Source organism: Gopherus evgoodei, chromosome 9, assembly GCF_007399415.2.
Source record: "Gopherus evgoodei ecotype Sinaloan lineage chromosome 9, rGopEvg1_v1.p, whole genome shotgun sequence".
NCBI classification, from domain to species: Eukaryota; Metazoa; Chordata; order Testudines; family Testudinidae; genus Gopherus; species Gopherus evgoodei.
The window spans coordinates 66,110,243-66,134,711 of record NC_044330.1 but is presented as its reverse complement, the minus strand read 5'-3'; the positions used below and the strand labels follow the sequence as shown (position 1 = coordinate 66,134,711).

Sequence of the window (24,469 nt, the reverse complement as noted above, 5' to 3'; positions counted from 1 at the left end):
ACACAGCCAAAGGAGTGTCTGAAACTTCACAAGTCAAGGATCCCAGTGTAACACTTCTCCTTATTTTCTTCCTTTAGCTGTACAGAGTTGTTTAGAGGGGAAGTTTCTTGTTTTACTCTTTTGTAGATGATATGACGGATAAGGGCCAGATTTAGGGACAGGCTACCCAGACAACCACCTGGGCTGCTGGGATTGAGGGAAGCTGAGCTAGGGTTGCTGTTTTTGTTGTTAGCAATAAGAGGGAAAATAGAATATTTTAAGTAAAATCTTCCAGGTATTCCATATGTGGATTCATTTTTCATTAACCTCCTAGAATGTTCTGGACCTTTGTAGAATATTGTGGAACCTTCTCAGAAAGTCTGGAACTACAATTTCCTTGAACCTCTTAGCATGCTGTAAGCCATGCCCTCAGAGATGTTTCAATAAGCTTCTATCACAGACTTGACACTTTCCTAGTCTGGGCACAATCCTTTCCCCTGGTACAGTTCTTGTTCCAGCTTGGGTGGTAGCTAGGGGATTTCTCATGATTGCCGCCCCCTTTATTCTGTTCCACCCACTTATATATCTTTTACATAAGGCAGGAATCCTTTGTCCCTCTCTGGGTTCCCACCCCTCCTTCTAAATGGAAAAGCACCAGGTTAAAGATGGATTCCAGTTCAGGTGACATGATCACCTCACTGTAAGACTTCATTGCCCACTTGCCAGCACACATGTGTACAGGAAGACACAAGCAAACAGAGCCATCTACAATCAATTGTCCTGGTTAATGGGAGCCATCAAGATTCCAAACCACCATTAATGGCCCACGCTTTGCATAATTACAATAGGCCCTCAGAGTTATTTTTCATATTTCTAGTTTCAGATACAAGAATAATACATTTATACAGATAGGATGACCACACTCAGTAGATTATAAGCTTTGTAATGATATCTTACAAGAGACCTTTTGCATGAAGCATATTCCAGTTACATTATATTCATACTCATTAGCATATTTTCATATAGAGTGCAACATCACACCTGCCCTAATAGCAACCACTATTATTAGATAAAGAAACAGATTTTAAGATAGTGAAAGAAAACTTAGTTTGATAGCATTCTGTCTGTCAAGAAATCACTTACCAATAGTTGTGGTTGTGAAATCCTCATTTCTTTATTGTTTTGTCATTGTGTTCCCCACTTCCCTATTGTTTGCCTGTATGGTCTCTTTCTGGTTCTTTAATGGTTCCTGTCTGCTGTATAATTAATGTTATTAGGTGTAAGTTAATTAGGGTAGTGGGATATAATTGATCAAAGAATTATGTTACAATATATTAGGATTGGTTAGATAGATTTCAGTAAAATGACAGGTTCAGGTACAGCTAAAAAGGACTCAAATTTCACTATATAAACTGGGGTCCAAAAGGAAGTTCTTTGGGCACCAACTCTAGGACACAGCCCCAAAGATCAGAGCTGCCAGATTTTAACACTCTGCCAAGGACACTGGGCAGAAACTAGAGTCCCCCAGATGGACCTGATTCTGACTGGCCATCAAGAAAAGTTCATCTGTCTTATTGGTAGCAATGAGCAGTGTATGTGTAGCATGTTCTGTCTGTTTTTTGGTGATTGTTAAATAAATAGAGATTATGTAGTATATTATGGTATAAGGCTCTTTCACTGGTAAAAGGTCCTGCACACCTACACCCAGAGCCCTATGTATTGGGGAAAGGGTGTGGGTCCTTAAATTGACCAGGTTAGTTACACCCTGAGCCCTACAAATTGGGTATGGGTGGCCCTAAGCCCTACGGATTGGGTAAGGGTAGGTGCTTTTTGCCTGGAAAATTGGGAAAAGGTGGAGGTGCCTAAATTAACCGGGTTATGCCTGGAGCCGTACGAACTGGAAAAAGGTGCGGTGCCCTAATGCGTACAGGTAACAAATTTGGTGGAGAATGCAAGCAGCCTAAAGTCTTTTGTTCTGAACTGGTAGAGCAGAGGTGGGCAAACTATGGCCTGCAGGCCACATCTGGCACACAGGACCTTCCTGTCCGGCCCTTGAGCTCCCAGCCAGGAAGGCTAGCCCCCAGCCCCTCCTCTGCTGTTCCCCCTCCTCCACAGCCTCATCTTGTCATGCCACCAGTGCTCTGGGTGGAGGGGCTGCGAGCTCCTGCCAGGCAGCACAGCAGCGTGGCTGGCTCCAGCTAGGCAGTGCGGCTGCCAGTCCTGGTCCTCTGAGCACCATGGTAAGGGGGCGGGGAGCAGTGCGGTTGGATAAGAGGCAGGGGTTTCCAGGGGGCAGTCAGGAGACAGGGAGCAAGGGGGACTGGATAGGCATTGGAGTCCTGGAGAGCCTGTCGGGGATGGTGGTGTGGATAGGGATCAGGGCAGTCAGGGGACAGAGAGAAGGGGGGTTGTATCGGGGTAGGGTCCCAGGGGGATGGTGAGGGTCCCAGGAGGGGGAGTCAGGGGACAAGGAGCAGGGAGGATTGGATGGGTCGGCAGTTCTGAAGGGAGCATTCAGGGGATGGGAAGTGTGGATAGGGGGTGGGGGCCATGCTGTTTAGGGAGGCAAAGCCTTCACTACCCGGCCTTCCATACAGTTTCAGAACCCCAATGTGGCCCTCAGGCCAAAAAGTTTGCCCACCCCTGTGATAGAGTCTAACACAGTAAATAACAGCAGAGTACCTGTGTCTTCTGTCAGAAAGGTTCGCTATCTATCTGGCAGAATGATCGCCCCAGAACAACAAGAGAAAAAGGAAATGAAGAAAAGGGACCAGGAGGGGTGGAGGCTAGTTGAGGCACCCACCCTCCTTGCTAAATGGGTCGTGGGACAAAGCTTGTGCCCGTGGGAAAGGACAGTTCAGCAAGGAAAGCAGGATCGGGCCCAGACAAGCAGGCAGATAAAGAGGCTGGAAAACAGTTGGGAGCCCTGAGAGGCATAGTGGCAGGAGTAAGGAAAGGAGTAAGTACAGGCCTGGGGATTTCAGATCCCTGGGACAATACTTGAAATGGTGAAATCTGAGCTAATGAAGGTATCATTTTGGGAAATAAGCAAGTGATTTAAGGAAAGAGAGTGAGAAGTTAACTCTGCAGAGGCTGGAGGGAATGAAGCAGTTGAATGTTGTGAAAATGTTAAAAAGGAAAAGTGTTATAAGAAAAGTATTCTTGGGTTCTTTGCAGCCATTCTGAAGGGAAAACGGGCCCTTTTCCAAAGGACTGTCTGTAAACAAGTCAGGCAAAGAGACAATCTGATTTAAATCATTTGACTATAAACAATTTAGTAAAATTCGCTAAAAGAACATAAGGAGTTTCTGTTGGAACTTAACTGCCCCCAAATGTATACAAATGTAATCTATGTACAGCTGTGTAAAAATTAAAGCAGTGTAAAAGATGTTAAACAGAAGAGTATGTATGTATCTCTGTGTGTAGATAGATAGATAGAGTGTAAATATGAGAGGTTTTAAGGACCTAAATCAACACTCCTGGTTTGGAGGTTTAAGGTGAATTGGTTTTGTTTTGTTTTAAATAATGCCACTAAAATCCATTTGTCAGTTTTGCTACTTTGAATGAAAGATTCAGACACTTTTTGCCAGACATGGGTAACTAGTGCAACAGCATAAAGGCACAGTGAAGGTATAGCTGTCCTAATACTATCTCAGTGTAAATTACTAAAGGTTATTGGATTTGCCTGGCAGCCAAGAGGGGTAGGTAGCCTAAAAAAAAAGGCTCCCAAGAAGTGTATTAAACTGCTTTGGGTAGAACTGGATTAGGAGTTGAAGTACTGGATGCTACTAACATAGAGGTAATTGCAAACAAACGAAGTTATGTTACAGCTAAAATACAAGAATTGGAAAAGCCCATCAGTGTATCCTTGTCAAAATTAGAAATGGGGCAACAATTATTTTCTAAAATACTGCCAGTATGGCAACAGCAAGGAAAAAAGAATCTGTTTCTTTTAGCAGGGACTATGGATACAATACAAAAAAATGTATCCTGTACACAGGCCCAGGAAATAAGTCAGTTGTTAGGTTATTCAAATAATTCAGGAAGGCATGCAAGGAAATTTGCCTTTGGAAATAAAAAAGTTGCTGTGGGAAAATGTTACAGAAAGGGAGAAGCAATTAATGGTGTGGTAAAAGTTGGTAAATTTTACCCTAAATAAAGATCAAATGGTTCTACAAGCATATGTAGTAACTACACTCCCTAGTCGAACTATTAATATATATCCAGTGGTAGGGTTTATGGTCGGTGTGCCCCCTGGGGTATTCGTTCCCCTTGACCGTAGCTTTCTTGCTTTCTGCCACTTCCATCCATCTGGCTCCAATCTCCCCCGCCTCAGCAAGATCTTTGGGTTTTCCATCTTGTATGTACCGTGTGATGTCTTCAGGAACACCATCCAAGAACTGCTCCATTTGTATGAGGAGGTGCAGTTCTTCCAAGGTTTTAACATTGTGTCCTGATATCCAGGCCTCATAATTTTTCCCAACATAGTAGGCGTGTTTGGGAAATGACACATCTGGTTTCCACTTTTGGGTTCTGAAACGCCGACGGGCATGATCCGGGGTTATCCCCATTCTGTATCTGGCCTTGGTTTGAAAAAGTTTATAGTCATTCATTTGCTGCTTAGGCATTTCAGCTGCCACCTCTGCTAAAGGTCCACTGAGCTGTGGCCTCAATTCTACCATGTACTGGTCTTCAGGGATGCCGTACCCAAGACAGGCTCTTTCAAAATTTTCCAAGAAGGCCTCGGTGTCATCACCTGCCTTGTTGGTGGGAAATTTCCTGTGCTGTGGAACAATCATTGGCGCAGGGTTGTTAGGGTTGGCTGTGTTTTGCTTAGCCTTTTCCAATTCCATGGCCTGTCGGTGGGCTTCCCTCTGGAGTTCCAGCTGTTTTTGGTGGTCTGCATCTTTGGCTGCTTGCTCTCTTTTGTAGGCGGCCTCTCTTTCTCTTTCTCTTAGCTCCATCTCTTTTTGTTTATTTCTAGTTCCTGTATTTTTTTTTCCATATCTCGCCTGTGGTTGGCGTCTTTGATTTGTTTCTCGGCCTCTATTTTTGTCCTGCTAGGCATGGTTCCTGTTTTATTGTGTTGGGATGCCCTCTGGTGTTTATCTTCTGAACTGCAGGCTCTGTTGCCTCCTGGGGTCTGCCTAGCAACAGTGCCTTTTCCCCTTTGTTTTCAAGGTAAAGTAAACCAGAAAAACCACTTTATTTGCATGTATATAGTGCTGGTATTTGACTCCTAATGGGAGTGCTATTGTGTGACAAAAGACCCTTAACAGTCTCTTAATGGCTTCTTGCTTAATATGCAAGCCACAAACTGCCAGAGAGAGCAGAAAAAAAAATTCTCTCTGGTTTCTTTGAAAACCAAACCCTCTCTGCTAAAAAGCCCCTAGCAGAGAAAAGAAAAATATAATATTCCTACTGGCTTCTGGATTCTATCTTTCCCATAAACGCTGCCACCATGTCATAACCTAGTCCCAGATTTGGACCTTAGCGTCCAAAATATGGGGGTTAGCATGAAAACCTCCAAGCTTAGTCACCAGCTTGGACCTGGTACAGCTGCCACCACCCAAAAAATTAGAGTGTTTTAGGGCACTCTGGTCCCCACAAAAACCTTCCCTGGGGACCCCAAGACCCAAATCCCTTGAGTCTCACAACAAAGGGAAATAATCCTTTTTTCCTTCCCCCCTCCAGGTGCTCCTGGAGAGATACACAGACACAAGCTCTGTGAATCTAAACAGAGGGACTCCCCCCTCCCCGTTTTCCAGTCCTGGAGAACAGAATTACCGAGAGTTAATCTCTCTTTCCCCCCCTCACCCAGAGGGTATGCAAAGTCAGGCGAATAAATCTAACACACACAGATCTCCCTCTGACTTCTTCCTCCCACCAATTCCCTGGTGAGTACAGACTCAATTTCCCTGAAGTTTCCCAGTAAAGAAAAACTCCAACAGGTCTCAAAAAGAAAGCTTTATATAAAAAGAAAGAAAAATACATAAAAATGGTCTCTCTGTATTAAGGTGACAAATACAGGGTCAATTGCTTAAAAGAATATTGAATAAACAGCCTTATTCAAAAAGAATACAAATCAAAGCACTCCAGCAACTATAGACATGTAAATACCAAAGAAAAGAAATCATATAACTCACTATTTGATCTCTTTGTCCTTACAACTTGGAAACAGAAGATTAGAAAACAGAAATCACTTCTCAAAGCTGAGAGAAAAGCAGGCAGACAGACAAAGACTCAGACACAAACTTCCCTCCACCCAGAGTTGAAAAAAAATCCTGTTTCCTGATTGGTCCTCTGGTCAGGTGCTTCTGGTGAAAGAGACATTAACCCTTAGCTATCTGTTTATGACAAGTGGTACCTGTAAAAATTAAATTAACAAAAAATTTGGTAATGTATTCCACAAATCATCATTCCTGGTTTCTTTTGTGCTCACAGAGTTTTCATGTACCCTTATCAAAGCGACTGTGTGATTACTCAGAGCCACCTTAAGGCTCAGTGTTTCTAATGTTGCTTTTTTTGTGTGTGTGCACCTCACTCCTGCTTTCCTGCCACAAGAACGAGAGGATGCCATGAATGAAAGGCAGCAGATTCCAAACTGATACAAAGAAATATTTTTTCACACAATGCAGAAATATCATATGGGACTCACTGCCACAAGATACCATTAAGGCCAGGATCTTAGTAGGGTTCTGAGCAGGACTGGCTATTTATTGGTGAAGAACAGCAGGATTTTTAATAGAAAGGATGAAATAAATAACCAAATGCTTTGGAAGGGCTTTAAGCCCTCCCGTTTCAGCGCATCGACCAAATTCTAATTGATGAGGTGAAGAAGAAACTTTCCCAGCAACCAGACTATTCCACAGCTGCCACCAAAAAGTTTGGTGAACCTTGCTCTGCAGCAGCTTTCACTGGCCGCTGTCAGAGGCAGGACACTTGAGTAGCTGGAGCCCTGGTCTGGTCTCATTTAGTCTGGCAGCTCCTATTTATGCCAAGATGCAGAGAAACTGTCTCTGTGGATCTGCTATATTTCTCTGTCAGATCGTATTAGTGACATTTTCTCGTTGTGTATTTTAATAAGTCTAACTATGCATCAATCTCCTAGAACCAAGACTCTGTGCTGAACGCCACGATTCTCCAAAGCAGAGCAGAGAGAATCTGTCCCATCCAACATGGATTAATTTGTTCCCATTTGAAGAATCTGCCAGAAGTTTTTACATCTGTGTGAGATTAAAGGAATCATGTCATAGGCAGAGAACAGGCAAGGTCATGTTCCCATGCTCCAAAGGAAGTGCAAGTCCTATTAGCAGGGCTGATGCAGTGAGGATGACTGTGACCCAAAACAGTAACAGTTGGGTTCAAAAGCAAGCAACAATTGTGCAGAGATGTCCAAAATGTCAACCAATATATTATCGTTATTATTAAAAACAGCAGCCGTAATAGATAATGACAATGACTAGAGTTATATAGTCCAGGGGTTCTCGATCTTTTTCTTTCTGAGGCCACGCTATAAAAACTCCATGGCCCACCTGTGCCACAACAATTGTTTTTCTGCATATAAAAGCCAGGGCACACATTAGTGAGTAGCAAGCAGGGAAATTGCTCAGTGCCCCATGCCACGGGGGACTCACAAAGCTAAATTGCTTAGGCTTTGGCTTCAGCCCTGGATGGCAGGGTTCGGGGCCCTGGGCTTCAGCCCCATGCAGTGGGGCTTCGGCTTTCTGCCCTGGGTCCCAGTAAGCTTAATGCCAGCCCTGCTTGGTGGACCCCCTAAAACCTGCTTGTGGCCCCCCAGGTGGCTCCGGAGCCCTGGTTGAGAACCACTGATGGAGTCCATTGCCCTTAGATAAGGCATGTCTCCTCTCCTTACCTTTAGAAAGGCCGATACCACTGATCATGTTCTTTTTTTGCAGCTGGTAAAAAGCGATTTCTTGCAGACAGGCTCTCTCCAGCTCAGAGAGGCTATGCAGGGGCACAGGCTGCATTTTGACTCTCTGTCCCAACACAGAAGCTTTGGTAAAATTCCCCTGAAATATAAATGAGAAAAGATGGAAAATCGAAACTGTTTTGCCTGGCAGAGGAGTGGTAAAAATCTGACAACTGTATAGAAACTTTCGACCCCAACTACCCCCAATTACACCAAAAAAATGCATTAATGATGTTCAGGTTGCAAAGAGAAGCACTCAGAAGTGTGGAAGGCCAGCTGAGGCTCCGCAGCCAGCCTTAACTCTGGCTTCTGCGGCACATGTATCACTACAGTACAAGCCCAGATCTCTGGGTCCAGCTAAGCTGTGCATTCCTGATCCTGAGCACAGCAGAGGGCTAGTTTAGTTCTCTTCTATACAAGTTTTTATACCATAGATTGAGCACCTTCCAGCAGTGCATTAAGACATGTGACTCTTCATCTCTTGGTTGTTCTGTCATCCTCTTCCCAAGAGAAGAAGCATATGCAGTGGACTGTCTTCTTTTTGGCAGTGTGTTGTTTTATTTGTAAGTGCCATTATTGTTTTTCATTATAGCAAAGAAACAGGTCTGCTGTAGTTAAGGTCAAAACCAGCTTTCTGTTCTAAATGCTCTAAAATCTGTACAGTTATCAAATTGCCTTGAAATCTGGGATGCCTCACCGAGGTGCAAGGTAAGGGCAGTGCTCCAAATTTGGGGGCATTTAACCAAGGGGTTCCCGAAATACAGCACCCAGGACAAAACGTTTTTTTAAAAAGTTGACAGATTCTGATAACCCTTTTTGCTCACAGATAGTGAGCAAACCAGGGCTCAGATCTTCACACCAGGGTCTCCATTGCTCAAGGGTTACCCCACCAGAGTGCCTAGCAACCACAAGCCCCTTTGAGGAAATCAGATTAAAAGAGTTTGCTTCTCCATTTAGATACTTGAGAAGGCTCATTTGCCTATTCGTATGTCTAACAGATTACACTGAGCATGTGCAGAGAGAGAGGCTAACCATCTGGAAAACGACTTCTGTGTAACAGGAGCTATATTCGGCTCATTGAATCTGAGCACTGGCACTGTAAGTCCAAATCCAGTTTGGGCAGAATTCTGAAGTAAAAGAGTAAGCATATTGCTCCAATCTGCCTCCACCAAAGTTTTTTTTTAATTATTATTTTGGGGAAGTGTAATCTAAATACAGCAGAACATTCAGAAAATGTTAAAACTGTTCTGAAAACAAAGTACATAAGCACATGCTCCCTGGGTGGGGAAGGTGATCAGGGATGCAAGAACAGGTGGGAATAGGGGAAGAAGGGTTTAGGTTTGTCTCTCATTCAGGAATGCAATCCAGACTAACTAGGTATTGTGTCACCACCTGCCTTGAAACCTGGGGTGTCTCACAGTGCTTTGCTGCATAGCTCCCAACCTGGGCCACTCACAAACAGCTTGCTAGCTGACAGGTCACATCCTGAGTGTCTGTGAACAGCCACGGCCCTGGTCCAGCAACTCTGACTCCAGCAGCCTGTCTGCAATACACTGGTCAAACTCTGGCTTCCACCAGCCTTGGTTACCACTTGCAGGGTGACCCCAATGCACTCCCAGTCCTGAATTTCCCCTCAAAACATGTGTCCTGCATTGTCCAGCCCTCTCCTGGAGAGTTTAGATATTTTAGGCCTATTGCCCCTGTAAGGGAAGAATATACAAGAGTCTGCTACTTTAAATGGAGTTACCCAAACAATTCCCAATGCTGGATTAGTTTCAATTAAGGAATAAAACAAGGTTATTGAACTACAAAGACATAGATTTTAAATGAGTACAAGGCATTAAAGTCAGAAACAGTTACAAAAAAAATAAAGATAAATGCTTTCTAGTAACTAAATTTAACAAACGAGACTTGATTCAAAGTAAAATTCTTATCACATATTTCCAGCAACATACCTGACCAAATTCTTAAATCAGGATCTGCCCCCAAAGGGCTTTTTCCTTTGTCTTCTCAGGTGAAAAAGTGAGCGAGAGAGAGAGGGAATCCCAATGATATTTTGCCCCTCGATTTTATAGTCCAGTCCCACTTTGAAATGCATTTTCCTGAGGTTTACCCCTACATAAAGTTACTTCCTATGGCATCTCCTGGTTAAAGAGGTTCCATGCCATTGTTTGCTAAAATACACCTCAATATTTTCCTGCCCCCTTCCTTGCCAAAGAATGGCCACTGGACAGGTAATTGCCAGTGAAGTTTGCTGGCACCTGGCTAGAGATTATTACAATGGTGTGTAGGGTGTGAATGCATGGGTCCATTTGGTCACAGTCTGAAGTGAGGGAAGGGGTATTATGAGGAGGTGGATAATGAGAATGTGTGGTGCGGGTGGGAAGAGGGGTTGGGGTCTCAGGGAAGGGAAAGGGGAGAAGATGAGCGAGGATGTGAATTTGAGGTAGCAGAGGAAGTTGGAGATTTAGGAGAGGGGGCCCTATCAGCCCTGAATTTGCCCCTTATATGTGTGTGCTGGGTTCAGGGAGAGTCTATCCTTCTGTAGGGTCTGAGCCATCCTCCACTCATTGCGTGCTCTGGGATCTTAGGGATCCTGCTTCTCTTGTCTCAGCCCCTCTCCCTTCCCCTCCATCTGAGCTGGGATCTGGGGTGCAGGGAATGAAGGTAACAAATTTAAACACCTGAAATCCAGAAAATGAATAGTTAAGATACACATCCCCCTGTGTGGAGTGGGGTAGGGGACCCAGTTTGAAGGGTAGCAGGTTGGGGGCAGGGGCTAGGGACATAGCTGGGGAAGTGTGACAGAAGCAGAGGCAGGAGTGAAGGATGAAGACGCGTAATGGGATTGAGTGGCCCCGCGTGCAGCTCTGGCTACATACCCACGGTAGGGTGCAGGCCTCCAGTGAGCTGCTGCCTGCAATATTGTACACAGCAGCACATGGCAGGAGACAGCAAGGAGCAACTTCTACCTGGTAATGGGTTCTGCAGGGCCAGCCAATGGCTTTGTGGGACAGGAATGGGAGGAGGTGGCAGAAATGTTGGAGGTGAATGGTGGGCAGAGGGTAGAGGAGGAGACACACCAGCCTGCTCTTACCTGCTGACAGTTACTGTAACAACCTGTTATAAGGTTTTGTGACAGACCACGGATAAGATTTCTCTCATTGGCCCTGTTAGCAACTATACCCCGCGAACATTTCAAAGCACAGCCAATATCCTTATTCCACTGTAACTAAGCCACAGGATGGGGGAGCAGCACTTCTCTATGCCTCAGTTTCCCATCTGTAAAATGGGAGTCAGAGCAGGGCCATGCCGTAGCTTCCGGGAGCCACGTGGTGCGGCCCCGACCCTGCGACCCAGCCAAAGTAGGGCCCAGCCGCATGATGTGGCCCCCGAACCAGTGCCCTGGCTAGAGTGGGCCCCCCCAACCCAGGGCCCCAGCTGGAGCAATGGAGAGGGGCCAAATGGCTCGCAGGCCGCATCTGGCCTGCGGCCATAGTTTGCCCACCCCTGCACTATATACAAAAATGTAAGTACAATATTTATATTCCTATTATATGGTAAAAATTAGACAGTCAGCAGTTTTTTAATAACAGTGTGCTGTGACACTTCTGTATTTTTATGTCTGATTTTGTAAGCAAGTGATTTTTAAGTGAGATAAAACTTGGGGATACGCAAGACAAATCAGACGCCTAAAAGGGGTAAAGTAGTATGGAAAGGTTGAGGACCACTGCGCTAACTTAAGATAGCTTGCAATAGCCTCCTACAGGCTGAGAAACAGCTTGCAACTGCCTGAGTGACTTGCACTCCATTCATCCCCTTCCTTCCTTCCTCAACATGCCTCCTACATACTGGGGTAGAGAAGGAAATGGCTCATCCTAGATATGTGCAATCTTAATACTTTCCCATCAGGATGCATTCAAATCCTGGTTTTGTTTTTAAATTTAAAAACATATTTTTTTATTAAATCAAGATTTTTCTTCATTTAAATACATATTATCTAAATACATGGATTATTTACATTATTCCTTTGCTTTCGTCCCATTTTATAGTCTTCAATCACTTTAATTTGTTTCTTAATTGTTAGTAAAATTTTCCATTTTACACAGAGGTTTCCTCTACTAAGCAATTTCACACTTAAAGCTTATCTGGGCCAAAAAAGACAAGTCCAGGATGTAGGCCTTGCTGGAGCCCTAGACATAACTAACAGTGTGAACCAAAGGCTGCAAACCAGAGCAGGCCTGGCCTTGGCAGAATAGTAACACACCAACTATTGGCTAACTGTGTCAGCACATTCCTGAACAGAGAGGATGGTACAAAGACACACAGATCTCTCAAGTAATTACATAAACAAATTCCCAGGAAATTGTACAGGAACACACCGATCCCTCATAAGAGATGGATAGAATGACAGGATAAGAGATGAGGATGTTTTATTTAAACTAGTGCAGTGGTTCTCACTGCACTAGTTTAAACTAGTGCCTGCTTGGCAGCCCCCCGCAGGGCCAGCATTAGACTTGCTGGGGCCCAGTGAAGAAAGCTGAAGTCCCATCGCATGGGGCTGAAATTCAGAGCCCTGAATCCCACCATCCAGGGCTGAAGCCGAACCCTGAGCAATGCAGCTTGTATATGCAGAGAACCAGTTATGGTACAGATGGACCTTGGAATTTTTAGAGCACGTTGGGGGGGCCTCGGAAAGAAAAAGGTTGAGAACTCCTGAACTAGTGGGTACAAGGAGAAGGGTGGTAACAAACATCAGGATCATAACATGTAACTTGTTTGTATCAATGTACAAAAGGGTGAGTCATAGGAGGGGTATCTTTGGATTGGCTGAGGGGACATCATCCTGTCAAGTTGATGGAGCTTTAGCTTGTCATGGGCATAGATGTGTTAATGTCCCTGTGACCTGTTGGACAGGGCGCTAGTACCGTGCTTTGCTGACAATAAACCTGGCTGAGCGCCTTCGCCATCGAACCAAGCCTGTGGTCTTTCTTTATGCATAACATGGTGGTCTGCTGAATCAGCAAACTGCACCGTCTGCTCATGCAGCTAACACTGGAGCTCCAAGAACAGCAGCACTAACAGCATTAATGATTCTGCAGCACTGGCATCATTAGCATCCTTACTGTGACTGATTCAAAAACTAAATAGATAAGCAAATAACTTGTGCTATATTTGCAACCAGCATGTCTTCCAAAACACTGAACTTCCACTTGTCAAGAAAGCTGAAATGCTCCATCCTGTGTCAGGGTAACAATGGCTGAAGTGATCCAAGAAAATGTATTTAGATACTGTCTGCTGAGCACACGGGGCTGAGTACTGAGGGGTGGGGTCATGTACGCAGCAAGTCGACTGGGCGTGCAAAAATAACTACTGAGGGAGGAGCTATTTACAAGTGTGACAAACTGATCATCCCCGTTCACTGGAATATTTGGGTACAGTCACTAGTAATACAATCTAAAGACATGAGAAAGAGCATAAGTGCCATGTGACTAGATTTGTGACAGACCCACATGGCTAAGATGAGGCTTTTTCAAGAAAAATATTCATGTAGTAACATAGGGCCATTGTGGGCTTACTCTAAAACTGCGCTCAAAAGACTTGGATAGAAAGAATATGAGAGATGATACTAGATATGGTCCTGATCCAGCAGTGAATTGTGCGTGACCAAACTCCAGTGCCTCTATAGAGCCGATTTTCACAGAGTCAAGGATTTTAAGGCCAGGAGGGATATTATAATCAGCTAGTCTGACTTCCTGCACAGCACAAGCCAGAGTCCCGTGGTTAAGTTAAAGAAGTGTTTCTCAACCTTTCCAGGCTGGCGACCCCTTACTGGAAGTCAAAAATGTTTGCAAGCCCCGTTCCCCTGCTTATATTTACTATAAAAGTCCGAGTAAAAAATGTAAAAGCAGCAAAGAATCCTGTTGCACCTTATAGACTAACAGACGTTTTGGAGCATGAGCTTTCGTGGGTGAATACCCACTTCCTCAGATGCAAGCACTTCCCCAGACATGCATCTGAGGAAGTGGGTATTCACCCACGAAAGCTCATGCTCCAAAACGTCTGTTAGTCTATAAGGTGCCACAGGATTCTTTGCTGCTTTTACAGATCCAGACTAACACGGCTACCCTCTGATACGAGTAAAAAATGTATCAATGAGAACAATTCTAGCCCGTGTATGTTGGGAGCTTGCCAGAGAATATTTGGTCTTGAAAGGCCTTATTTGCAGGTAGTGGGGGGAGCGAGATAGGTTTTTAATGTTTAGGCTGCTCCAAAGTTATTCTGGAAATTTTATTTTCTTTCCTTTATAATTATAATAATTTTCGGCATCTCACAGCCCCCCGATTACCTTTCCTGGTCACTTGTGGGTCGTGCCACAGCCACTGAGGAAACTGAGTTAGAACGTACCTTTTAGAAAGCTACAACCAATCTTGATTGAAAGACTCCACGTGACAGTGAGTCCATCCCATCCCCAAGCCAGTCGTTCAAAGGTTGTTGTTTTTTTACCCCTACTGTTAAAATTTGCACCTGGAGTTCAGTGGGGTCCCTCACATGTGCACTGATCACCCCCGTAGCATCAGGACCTGTATGTGCAAATTCTTTCACAATAAATGCATTGCAGCTGCCAGATACAAACCGCCTTATATGCAACTGCATCACATGGTTGGCTCATACCTAATTTGTGATTCAAATATAGATAAGATGTTACAATACGGCTAAACCCAAGTATTGAAAAATCGCAAGTCTGGCCTCCAAAATAGAGATTGGCTTAAAATTGTCAGATTTTTAAAATAATAAGTTTTGGGTTCTTTTGAGGGGAGGGAAGGTTGAGCATTTAGGTGTTACATTTTCAGGCTTCTCTGAAACCACAAGGACTAGAAACTTCAATTTAAAAAAAAATGAAAGTTGAGATTCCTGTGAAGTCACATGGCTCCAGGAGCTATGACTTTAAGGAAAACACCAAATATCTCACAACTCAGATAAAATTGCAAGAGTTGGTTACACTGAACAATTTACCAAGAGTCATGGTAGATTTTCCATCCCTGGCAATTTTAAATTAAGATTAGATGTTTTTCTGCAAAATATGTTCTAGAAATTTTTTCAGGGATGTTCTGGGTCCTACATTACACAGGTCAGACTAGATGATCACAATGATCCCTTCTGGCCTTGGAATCGATGAATCAGTTGGTTGCCAGAAGGCAGCAAATATTGGGCTGGGGAATTAGTGGGGTATTGAAGGTTTATTGGGGAATTACTCCAGACATTGAAGTCAGTAGCAACAGCCCTTGTTTCTGTGCAGAGGAATATTCACTTCAATTCCTGAAGCTGCTAAAGTGCACAAGAAGGTTGAAAAAATGTTTATTAAACCACAATTAGATTATGGCAAAATGTTCAGAGAGCATTATGTTCAGGCTTTTCATTTTAAGACCATGTGATCATGTTAATTTGAAAAAGCTGTATCCTAAGGCAAACTCACAAGGAGACAGGATTAAGATTTCACAAGCAATTGTAACTTAGTCATTTCCTGACTTTTCAGGCCTTACTTTTCATTTCTTTTAATGTAGCTACTTTGTAAGGAATGTTCTACATTTTAAAATAGGAAATGGAAGCAACAAAGACATTTCACGGTGTTCAACTTTTTGTTCCCCTTGATTTGCCTCCAAATCTGTCTGCTTCTCCCATTCTTAGTCTTTATTTTCTTTCTCTTACCCTGTTCCAGTTGCATGATGGTACTTTGCCTCTCTCCTCAAGACTGCTCCATCCCCTTGGTCAGGGTCAGCTCCAGGCACTAGCGCAGGAAGCAGGTGTTTGGGGCGGCCAATGGAAAGGGGCGGCATGTCTGGGTCCTCAGCAGCAATTCAGTGGTGGGTCCCTCAGTCCCTCTCGGAGCGAAGGACCCACTGCCGAATTGCCGCTGAAGAATGAAGCGGCACAGTAGAGCTGCCACTGAAGTGCCACTTTATCTTTTTCTTTTCATTTTTTTCCGCTTCACTGTTTAGGGCAGCAAAAAAGCTGGAGCTGGCCCTGTCTTTGGTCTCTTGTGAGGCACGTTGTCAGGATTTTTTTGAAAGTCCAAATAAATAATGTCACCCAGTTCTCCGTGATCTACTATTCTATGTAGAGTGACCAGACGAGAGATGTGAAATATCGGGATGCGGGGAGAAAGGGGGGTGCCAGCCGGCGACGGAGGCAAAAACAAAAACAAAAGCAAAAAAAACCAGCTGCCGGAGCATAGGAAAAATTGGTGGGCAGCTCCATGCCCAGCCCCCCCGCACCAGCTCGCCTTTGCTCTGCCTCCACCTCCCTTGAGCTGGCTGCCGCGTCCTGCTTCTCCCCCTCCCTCCAGCGCCTGCACCACCATACAGCTGATTAGCGCAAGCCTGGGAGTAACGGGGGAGGAGAAGAAATGTGGTGTGCTTGGGGAAGAGGCAGGGCCAGGGCAGGGATTTGGGGAGGGATTCAATGGGGGAGAGAGGGACAGAGTCAGGGTGGGGCCAGGATGGAGCTGGGGTAGGGGGGCGCAAGCCCCCTCCACCTGTGTGCAGGAGGGCAAAACATCAGGACAATTCGCATCCCGACCGAACTTCGGTCGGGACATGGGACAAACAAGTAAATATCGGGACAGTCCTGATGAAATCGGGATGTCTGATCACCCCAATTTTATGTTCAGGTTCGAAGAACTTGGATGGACTGATGAGGTGCTATTTCCCTGTGCAGAAACAGTACTGTGTCAAAGCACCTCAGTCTGTTGCCCTGGCACTGCGATGAGGTTGAAGCACGGAATACTCCATTCTGAAGAGCTGCCTTACAACATGCCGCTGTGTGAAAAGGGGAATTGTAGGAAACGGCAGCCATCAGCAGTATACAGCCCCGTGTAGGCAGCCACATGGATGTCCTCTGGCCTCGAGACCACTTCCAACCCTCCATAAATCCTAAACTCCCAGATTCTCCCCCCTTGCCTCAGCTCAGCACGCCTGCAGAGCTCCTAGGCACTACAGCCTTTTCTTGGCCAGGCTAGTTCTCCTGTTTCCATGGCTCACCTCCATCTTCCTTGAGTCATCTAGCCCCTGCCTAAAGCTCCCCCAGTTCCATACCATTATGCCTACTCCCAGTTCCAGATACCAAGGAGCAGGAGCTGCTGTGGATCTGTGTAGTGTCTACACTGGGCTTATGCACAGTCCTACTAAAGTCTGCAGCAGGTCCTGTGGACTTCAGGAAATTCACAGGTATGCAGTGCTGTGTGGCGAAGCAGGAGTCAAGATGTGGGATGTTGGAGCCTGAGGAGTAGTGGAGTAGAGAAGCTGACTCAGGAAAGCTCCTAACTCTCCTGGTTCCTTGATCCCTGTCTCGCCATTGATCCCTGTGTTCTATAGAACCTCCTTGCTCACCTGGTTCCACTGTTGTAGGGAAGTCAGTGGCTCCATAAGGTGCCTCAGCTTCTCCCTACCTTGATCCCAAGGCACGTCACTAACTCAGAAGGAAATCCCCACCCCCAAAATTTGACGCAGATGGAGTTAAAATTGAGAACACATACACCAAATGGAAACAGTGTCATCATCAGCCATACAGAAAAACATCCCTTGCCAGAACAGAGGTCAAAGTCAATAAGAATGCTTCCCAAAAGGGGTTAAAATATTCAGTTAAAAGAAAAAGAAATCGAAACATCTTGAGTTAAAAACTGTGATGGAGAAAAATACTGTGAAATAGTTAATTAAAAATAAATTGCTCAAAGCGTCTGTTCTATACAGATTCAACACTACCCTCAACACCACAGTGTCTGAGGGGTAAGCCCACAACAGTAAACCTCCAGCCACAATGCTAAGTGAAATCCTCGCTCACTTGGGATGTGGGAGACCTGCTTTCATGTCCCTGCTTTGCAGGTGGGACTTAAATGAAGGTTCTTCCCCTCCTGGGGGAGTGCCCTGATCACCAGGCTACAGCGTATACCATGGAACATCTCTCTCAATCTCTCCTGCTGGAGCACTTCCACTTTGCTCCAACAAATGTTTAATTATTTTTACAGGGTCTTGAACTTCCATCTTCCACAGCCTAGTAAGTGGCCTAACCTCTAAGTTTGGGCATACACCTCACCCGCCGCTCGGAGCGAAGGACCTCCCGCTGAATTGCTGCAGATCGCGATCACGGCTTTTCTTTTCTTTTTTTTTTTTTTTTTTGGCTGCTTAGGGCGGCCAGATCCATGGAGCTGGCCCTGCCCTAGCCTCTGTTTGCGAGAAGCTTGGAATGGGCAACAGGGGATGGATCACTTGATCATTACCTGTTCTATTAATTCCTTCTGGGGCACCTGGCATTGGCCACTGTCGGCAGACAGGATACTGGGCTAGATGGACCTTTGGTCTGACCCAATATGGCTGTTCTTATGTTCTTATGTTTTGGTTTGATAGGGGTTTTGAATTAGTTAGTTAAAGAGACTTAGTAAAATTATATATATTGGAAAAAGACTATTATGAGAACCTTGGCAGGGACAAGCTAAAGGGACTGGATGTCCTGAGAAAGCCTCTTGACTCCCCAGTCTTTCAAAAGCCACAATATAGTTACATGATCCAACAGTACAGCTATTTCAAGCACAGCAGCAAATCACAGGATTTGCTAGCTAATCTTACGAAAATAAAGCAAGCCAGTAACTGCATATTCTATCTTTAAACAGAATCAAGGGAATTCATAACTAAAACTAAAGGCATTCTTCAAATAGTTCAAGTTTATTACAAAAGCTACTTTCCTCCTCTGAGTGAACAGAGGCATAAGAAGGACAATTGGAAACCTTGGGCCAGATTTTCAAAGGTACGGAGGCACCTAAAAATGCTGATGGTTCCTAGTGAGATTTGAAAAAGCATATGGGCAGGTTAGGCTGCTGACTCCCATGGGAATCAAGGGGAGTTAGGCACCTGGCCTGCTTAGACACTGTTACAAGCCCCACTAGCCACCATCTGCATTTTAGGTGCCTACATACCTTTGAAAATCTGGCCCTTTGCTACTTAACCCCTAACACAAAAATAAAATTATTCTATGAGCAAATCACACGGGAGGCTCTTAGAAATGCCATTAAAATTCTGACTAGAGGTAAAGCCCCAAGATCAGATGGATTCAGCAGTGACTAATACAAAAAGGTTGAATATATCCAGTAAAAACCATGCTGAATATGTTTATAAAATAGCTTTGGGAATAGCAACCTACTTACTAGCTTCCCGGGGGAAGCACATACAATGTTAATGCCAAAGCCACACAAAGACCCTATGCGATGCATGTCACCCTATGTCATTATCAAACAGGGATGCAGAGATTTTAACAAAGGTAATAGCAGATCTCCTGGGACAGCTTTTACAATTGCTGGGGCAGGATTTGTCACAGAGAAAAGCAGCCAGTGATCTGAGCAATCTGCTTAACCGAACTCCCCACTCAAAACATTACAACAACCCATCAACTGTGATAACACACATACCACAAAGGCCTTTACATTTGGTGTAATTGCCTTTTATGATAATCACACTGCAAAAAAAATGGATGTAGGAGACTAATCTATGAAACACAATTCCTCGCAAGCCTCTAGTCCTTAGTGGAATACATCATGTCTTTTTCAGCTAGAACCAGCTACAAGTCAGGGCTGCCCACAACCCCTTCTCAAAGTCAACTGAAGAGGAGTATTAGCCCAGCCAGAAGATTCTCTGAAAAAGTTAGAGGTAGCGAAACATCTGGCAAGGCACACGAAGTGGCATTGCATGGGAATGAGATGCTTGTTTCCATAACACAACTAGAGTCATTCAGAGTATAAACTAAACTACTACAAATCTGAATATCCAGACTACCTTCCTAGGAATTTCCCTCCCAAAAAGCAAAGGAGAAAATTCTATACTTCAGAATTAAGGGATATGTATAAAGATAACTTGGCAACTAACTGTAAATATTAGGGAGGATGTTAGTAGATGGGAGATCCTCCCTCAGTCACTATTGGACAGAGCAGTGTAATAAATGTGGTTATCCTGCCCAGCTGCATCTCTTTATTTAAATACTCATATTTGTATTAGCCTAATCAGAATTGTCATTTCTCTTTTATAGCAGGGGAAGAATCACAGCAGTGAAGGACTGGAAGGGACCTCGAGAGGTCATCTAGTCCAGTCCCCTGCCCTCAAGGCAGAACTATGTAATAACTAGACTATCCCTGACAGGTGTTTCTCTAAACCATTCTTAAAAGCCTCCAGTGACAGATTCCATAACCTCCCTAGGCAATTTATTCTGGTGCCTCACCACCCTAACAGTTAGGAAGTTTTTCCTAATGTTCAACCTCAACTTCCCTTGCTGCAATTTAAGCTCATTGCTTCTTGCCCTATCCTCAGAAGTTAAGGAGAACAATTTTCACCCTCCTCCTTGTAACAAATTTTTATTTACTTGAAAATTGTTATCATGACTGTCTCCCCCGCCCACCCCCCAAATCTTCTCTTCTCCAGACTAAACAAACTCATTTTTTTCAATCTTTCCCAATAGGTCATGTTTTCTAGGCCTTTAATCATTTTTGTTGTTCTTCCCTGGACTTCCTCCAGTTTATCCACATCTTTCCTAAAATGTGGCACTTGGAACTGGACATGATACTCCAGCTGAGGCCTTAGCAACACAGAGCAGAGTGGAAGAATTACTTCACGGGTCTTGCTTACAGTAATCCTGTTAATACATCCCAGAATGATGTTCACTTTTTTTCCCCCAACAGTGTGACACTGTTACTCATATTTAGCTTGTGATGCACTATAACCCCCAGATCCCTTTCCTCAGTACTCCTTCCTAGGCAGTCACTTCTGTTGTATCCTTGGGGGCAGCAGTTTTAGGAAGAAATCTCTTGAGACACCAAGAGCTGTAAACCTTAAAAGCAGCCATTTATTGCCACACACTGAATTAACCAAACCAGCCAAAACTGGCAGGGCTATCCCCTAATAATCTAACTCAGTTGCCATAGCAACAACAAGGTTCTAGTACCATGACAACCAAATATACAATATATTCCTCCCCCATTAATGAGAACATCCCCTAAATAAAACAAAAACTAAACTAGAGAAGGAAGGTAGACTCCATTCCAGGCTAAACCCCAGGGATTATTTTGCCCCATAACCATGGGTTAGCTCTAGCTAAAGATCCAGCCATTAGGAGGCCTTCTCTATTTAGGTGGATTACAGTGGACTTCTGGTGTTATTGCACCCGAAAGTGTCTTGGGCACAGGCCTGACAACAGGCTCTGGGTTCGTAGGGCGAATGGTATCCAATGCTACCTGTATGGCACTGAGGATGTCACATGGGCTGCAGCTATGTACTGATTGGACCACAAGCATCCCACGGTCTGCAGGTTGACAACCATAGATGTAGGTTGTATTTCTCTAGTTTGTTTTTGAGAAGGTCATGTGAAACAGTATCAAAAGTCTTACTAAAGTCAAGATATACAGAGTATACCGCTTTCCCCCATCCACAAGGCTTGTTACCCTGTCAAAGAAAACTATTAGGTTGGTCTGACATGATTTGTTTTTGACAAATCCATGCTGACTATTACTTATCACCTTATTATCTTCTAGGTGTTGGCAAATTGAATGTTTAATTATTTGCTCCATTATCTTTCTGGGTACTGAAGTTAAGCTGACTGGTCTGCAACTCCCTGGGTTGTCCTTATTCCCCTTTTTATAGATTGGCACTATATTTGCCCATTTCCAGTCCTCTGAAATCTCTCTCATCTTCTATGAGTTTTCAAAGATAATTGCTAATGGCTCAGATATCTCCTGAGTCAGCTCCTTGAGAAATCACACATTACTTTAGAGGAACTTGGTTGCTCAAAACAGAAGGGAGATATTGGGCTATTCAGCGAGGATATATTGTGCACTGATCCCAGAAACCAGTGGAGCACACTGGGCTGGGAAGGGCATTTTGGCCTCAGGAGCCAGTGGAGTGCACCAGGCTAGAGAATTTTTCAACTGTTCTAGCAATGATGCTTCCACTAGTGTAGACCAACCCTTCACCCTAAAGAGAATCAATGACACAGTGGTATACTACTATCACACCCACCTCTGCTGTCTGTCTCTCCATTGACCCACTACTCAGATCTGGCCAGTCAATGTCCATCCTGATACCCTCTTGACTCCATCATGCTGCCACAGATGTACTTCCCAGTGAAGATTCCTCTACTTATAACCTTTAAAGCCACTAGATAGAAACTTCTACCCTGTAGAAGCCACCTTCCTTCTACCCAAGGCCCCCATGGGCCACTGCAAGGGTAAAGCTAGTCTGTGCATGAGACAGAGCTTTCTTTGGGGGTGGTCTGAGACTGGAGAAATGAACTCCTCCAGGAGCTAAGCATCATCACTAACCTCCTCAGTGCACAACACACTGCTCCAACCTGCCTTTGCTAATGGAAACACAGAGCAGCATCTGCATATAAGAATAATAAAAGCACCCTACAAAACCAAAACACTCCACTGCACCCACATTTCCCCTGGGAAGAGGCTGAAAGACAGAATGAACCACATGTGACAGATGTTAGTCATGCACTTGCTGCATAACTGGAGGGTGCTCAGACTATGGAGAGGAGGGTGAGGGAAAGAACAAGGATTGATTTGGGGCCAGCTGCAGCAGACTCTATATATAGTCCCAGTTATCTGCATGTGAAAATAGGGGGTTATAATGGAAACTCTTGAGCAATCTGAACTAGAGAGAACACAGTCAGACACTCGTTGTAACAAGGAACGCAACACTAGAGTTGAAAAACAGTTTTCCTGCCAGGGCCTGCCCCATTTGCTGTTAACCCTGTAACAGACTGCACTATGGTGCCTGCCTCCATGAGCCCCAGCAGCTCTGTAAGAGCTAGTGCATAGGTCCTGCCCACCCAAACCCTTGGTAACCCCAGTAAGGATACACAGTGACCTAATCCACCTGACCGCCATTAACCTGCATCCTGGAACACAACATTTCAGTCTTGTTATAGCTTGACCATAGTGTATGCTCCATTATCCACATGAGAGGCTGTGCATTGAGCATCCCCTTTTTATCCAAGCTATTGGGATCGATGCAGGAATCACTGGGTGAGGTTCTGTCACCTGTGATTTACAAAAGATTCAGACCAGATAATCTAAGGGTACCTTGTTGCCTTAATATCTATGCCTCTGTTCACCCCATAATAGTCTGCACTGCTCTCCAGCCTCCATTAGCCCTGCAGCAAAGAAAGAGACGACAGAAGAAATTCCCATTTGCCTTCCCATGTTCACCAAGATCAGTGATGCTCATTTGTCCAGCAGATATAAAATTGGGTGAGAATAAACTTCAAGCAGCTAACTGGCAGCTCAGCTCTCACATCCAGCCCAGTACAGTGCCTCGCTGTCTGAAAAGCTCCTCGCACATCCCCCTGAACTCCAAAGCACACAGTGCAAGAAGCTCTAAGGCTTTAATTAGTCGGTAACTGAATGGCTGAATAGCTCCTGGAAGCTTTAAAAGCAGAAGTGCTAAGTATCCACTGCAAACTTCAGTTTGATGAATGTAAGCAAATCTTTCCCTCCAAGCGAAATTTACAACCTCTCTCCTCTTTACAATGAAATCCTCTCCATCTCTTTTTAGGGCTGGATCTTTGCGAGATTCATCAAATCAAACAGGAAACTCTTAGATGCATCAGTTCCTCTGTTTCCAAAGCTGTTTGTAGATCCAGTTTACCCACAGTTGCATTTGCCATTGCCCTTCAGCAGATAAATACCCCCCCACCCTACAAACAGGAACAAAGGAGTTTTGTTTACCTTACAGCTTCATTTTCAGCTCACAACTTACCTCTGGGCTCCTTTCTCAAGGCGAAGTTCTGGAAATCATTAAGATGCTTGCTTTAAACCATTGTCACCACCCCGTCCCCCCAGACACCATGCAGCGTGCATTAGATGAGCTTACCCCAACTTTAGCAGGATGAGAAGTGAGGCAGGGAAGAACAGCATCTGGCAACAGAGAAAGAAGAGGGTGGGAAAGGAAAGAGAAGAGATGAATTTCCTGCCAAGACAAATAAAAGCTAGAAACATCATGTGTAGAAGAGGGTAGGGTTAGCTTAAAAGAGAAATACAGCTCGCAGGGCTACTTGTGTTTATTCCTTAGGCAAAGGGATCATTATTCATTTCTGGTCTCAGTCTTAATTCCTCCCATTCTTTTCTTACCATTAGCCATAAAAAATTAGGGAACGGGCAAAGATCCTATTAATTCATGGGCACAAAGAACTTACAAGATACTCCTGAAATGGCCTGTATTGTTCATAATAGGCTGATTTTCAGCAGTCACTGTTGATTGCAGTCGTGCTACTGGAGGGTTATATGCTATGTTTAGAAAGACAGGTGTTTCAGGAACACATTTATTAGGGCTGTTCTCTGCTCCCAAAGAAGGAATGGGCACAGAGCACTCAGCAGCAAAGGACATACAAGCAGCACTTCTACACTAGGAAGTTTTACTAGCAGGACTTTTGCAGCCATACATCCGCTGACGTCACTACAACGACAGAGTATACACATGTGGCTGCTTTGGCTGATGCAGCACATCCTCACTGCATGAG

The 24,469-nt window shown here is 44.5% G+C and overlaps 1 protein-coding gene across 1 annotated transcript in view; it reads right to left on the bottom strand.

The window, feature by feature from the left end:
- The window catches only part of ARHGAP36 (Rho GTPase activating protein 36), a 78,723-nt gene extending 54,825 nt beyond the window's left edge, over positions 1-23,898 (bottom strand). Inside the window, exons 1-2 of the mRNA XM_030574519.1 lie at positions 23,824-23,898; positions 7,856-8,012 (exon numbers count right to left, since the gene is read on the bottom strand). Coding sequence (XP_030430379.1) covers positions 7,856-7,970 — 115 coding nt within the window. The 5' untranslated portion in view covers positions 7,971-8,012; positions 23,824-23,898. The remainder of the gene's footprint in view (positions 1-7,855; positions 8,013-23,823) is intronic.
- Between the last annotated feature and the right edge of the window lie 571 nt (positions 23,899-24,469).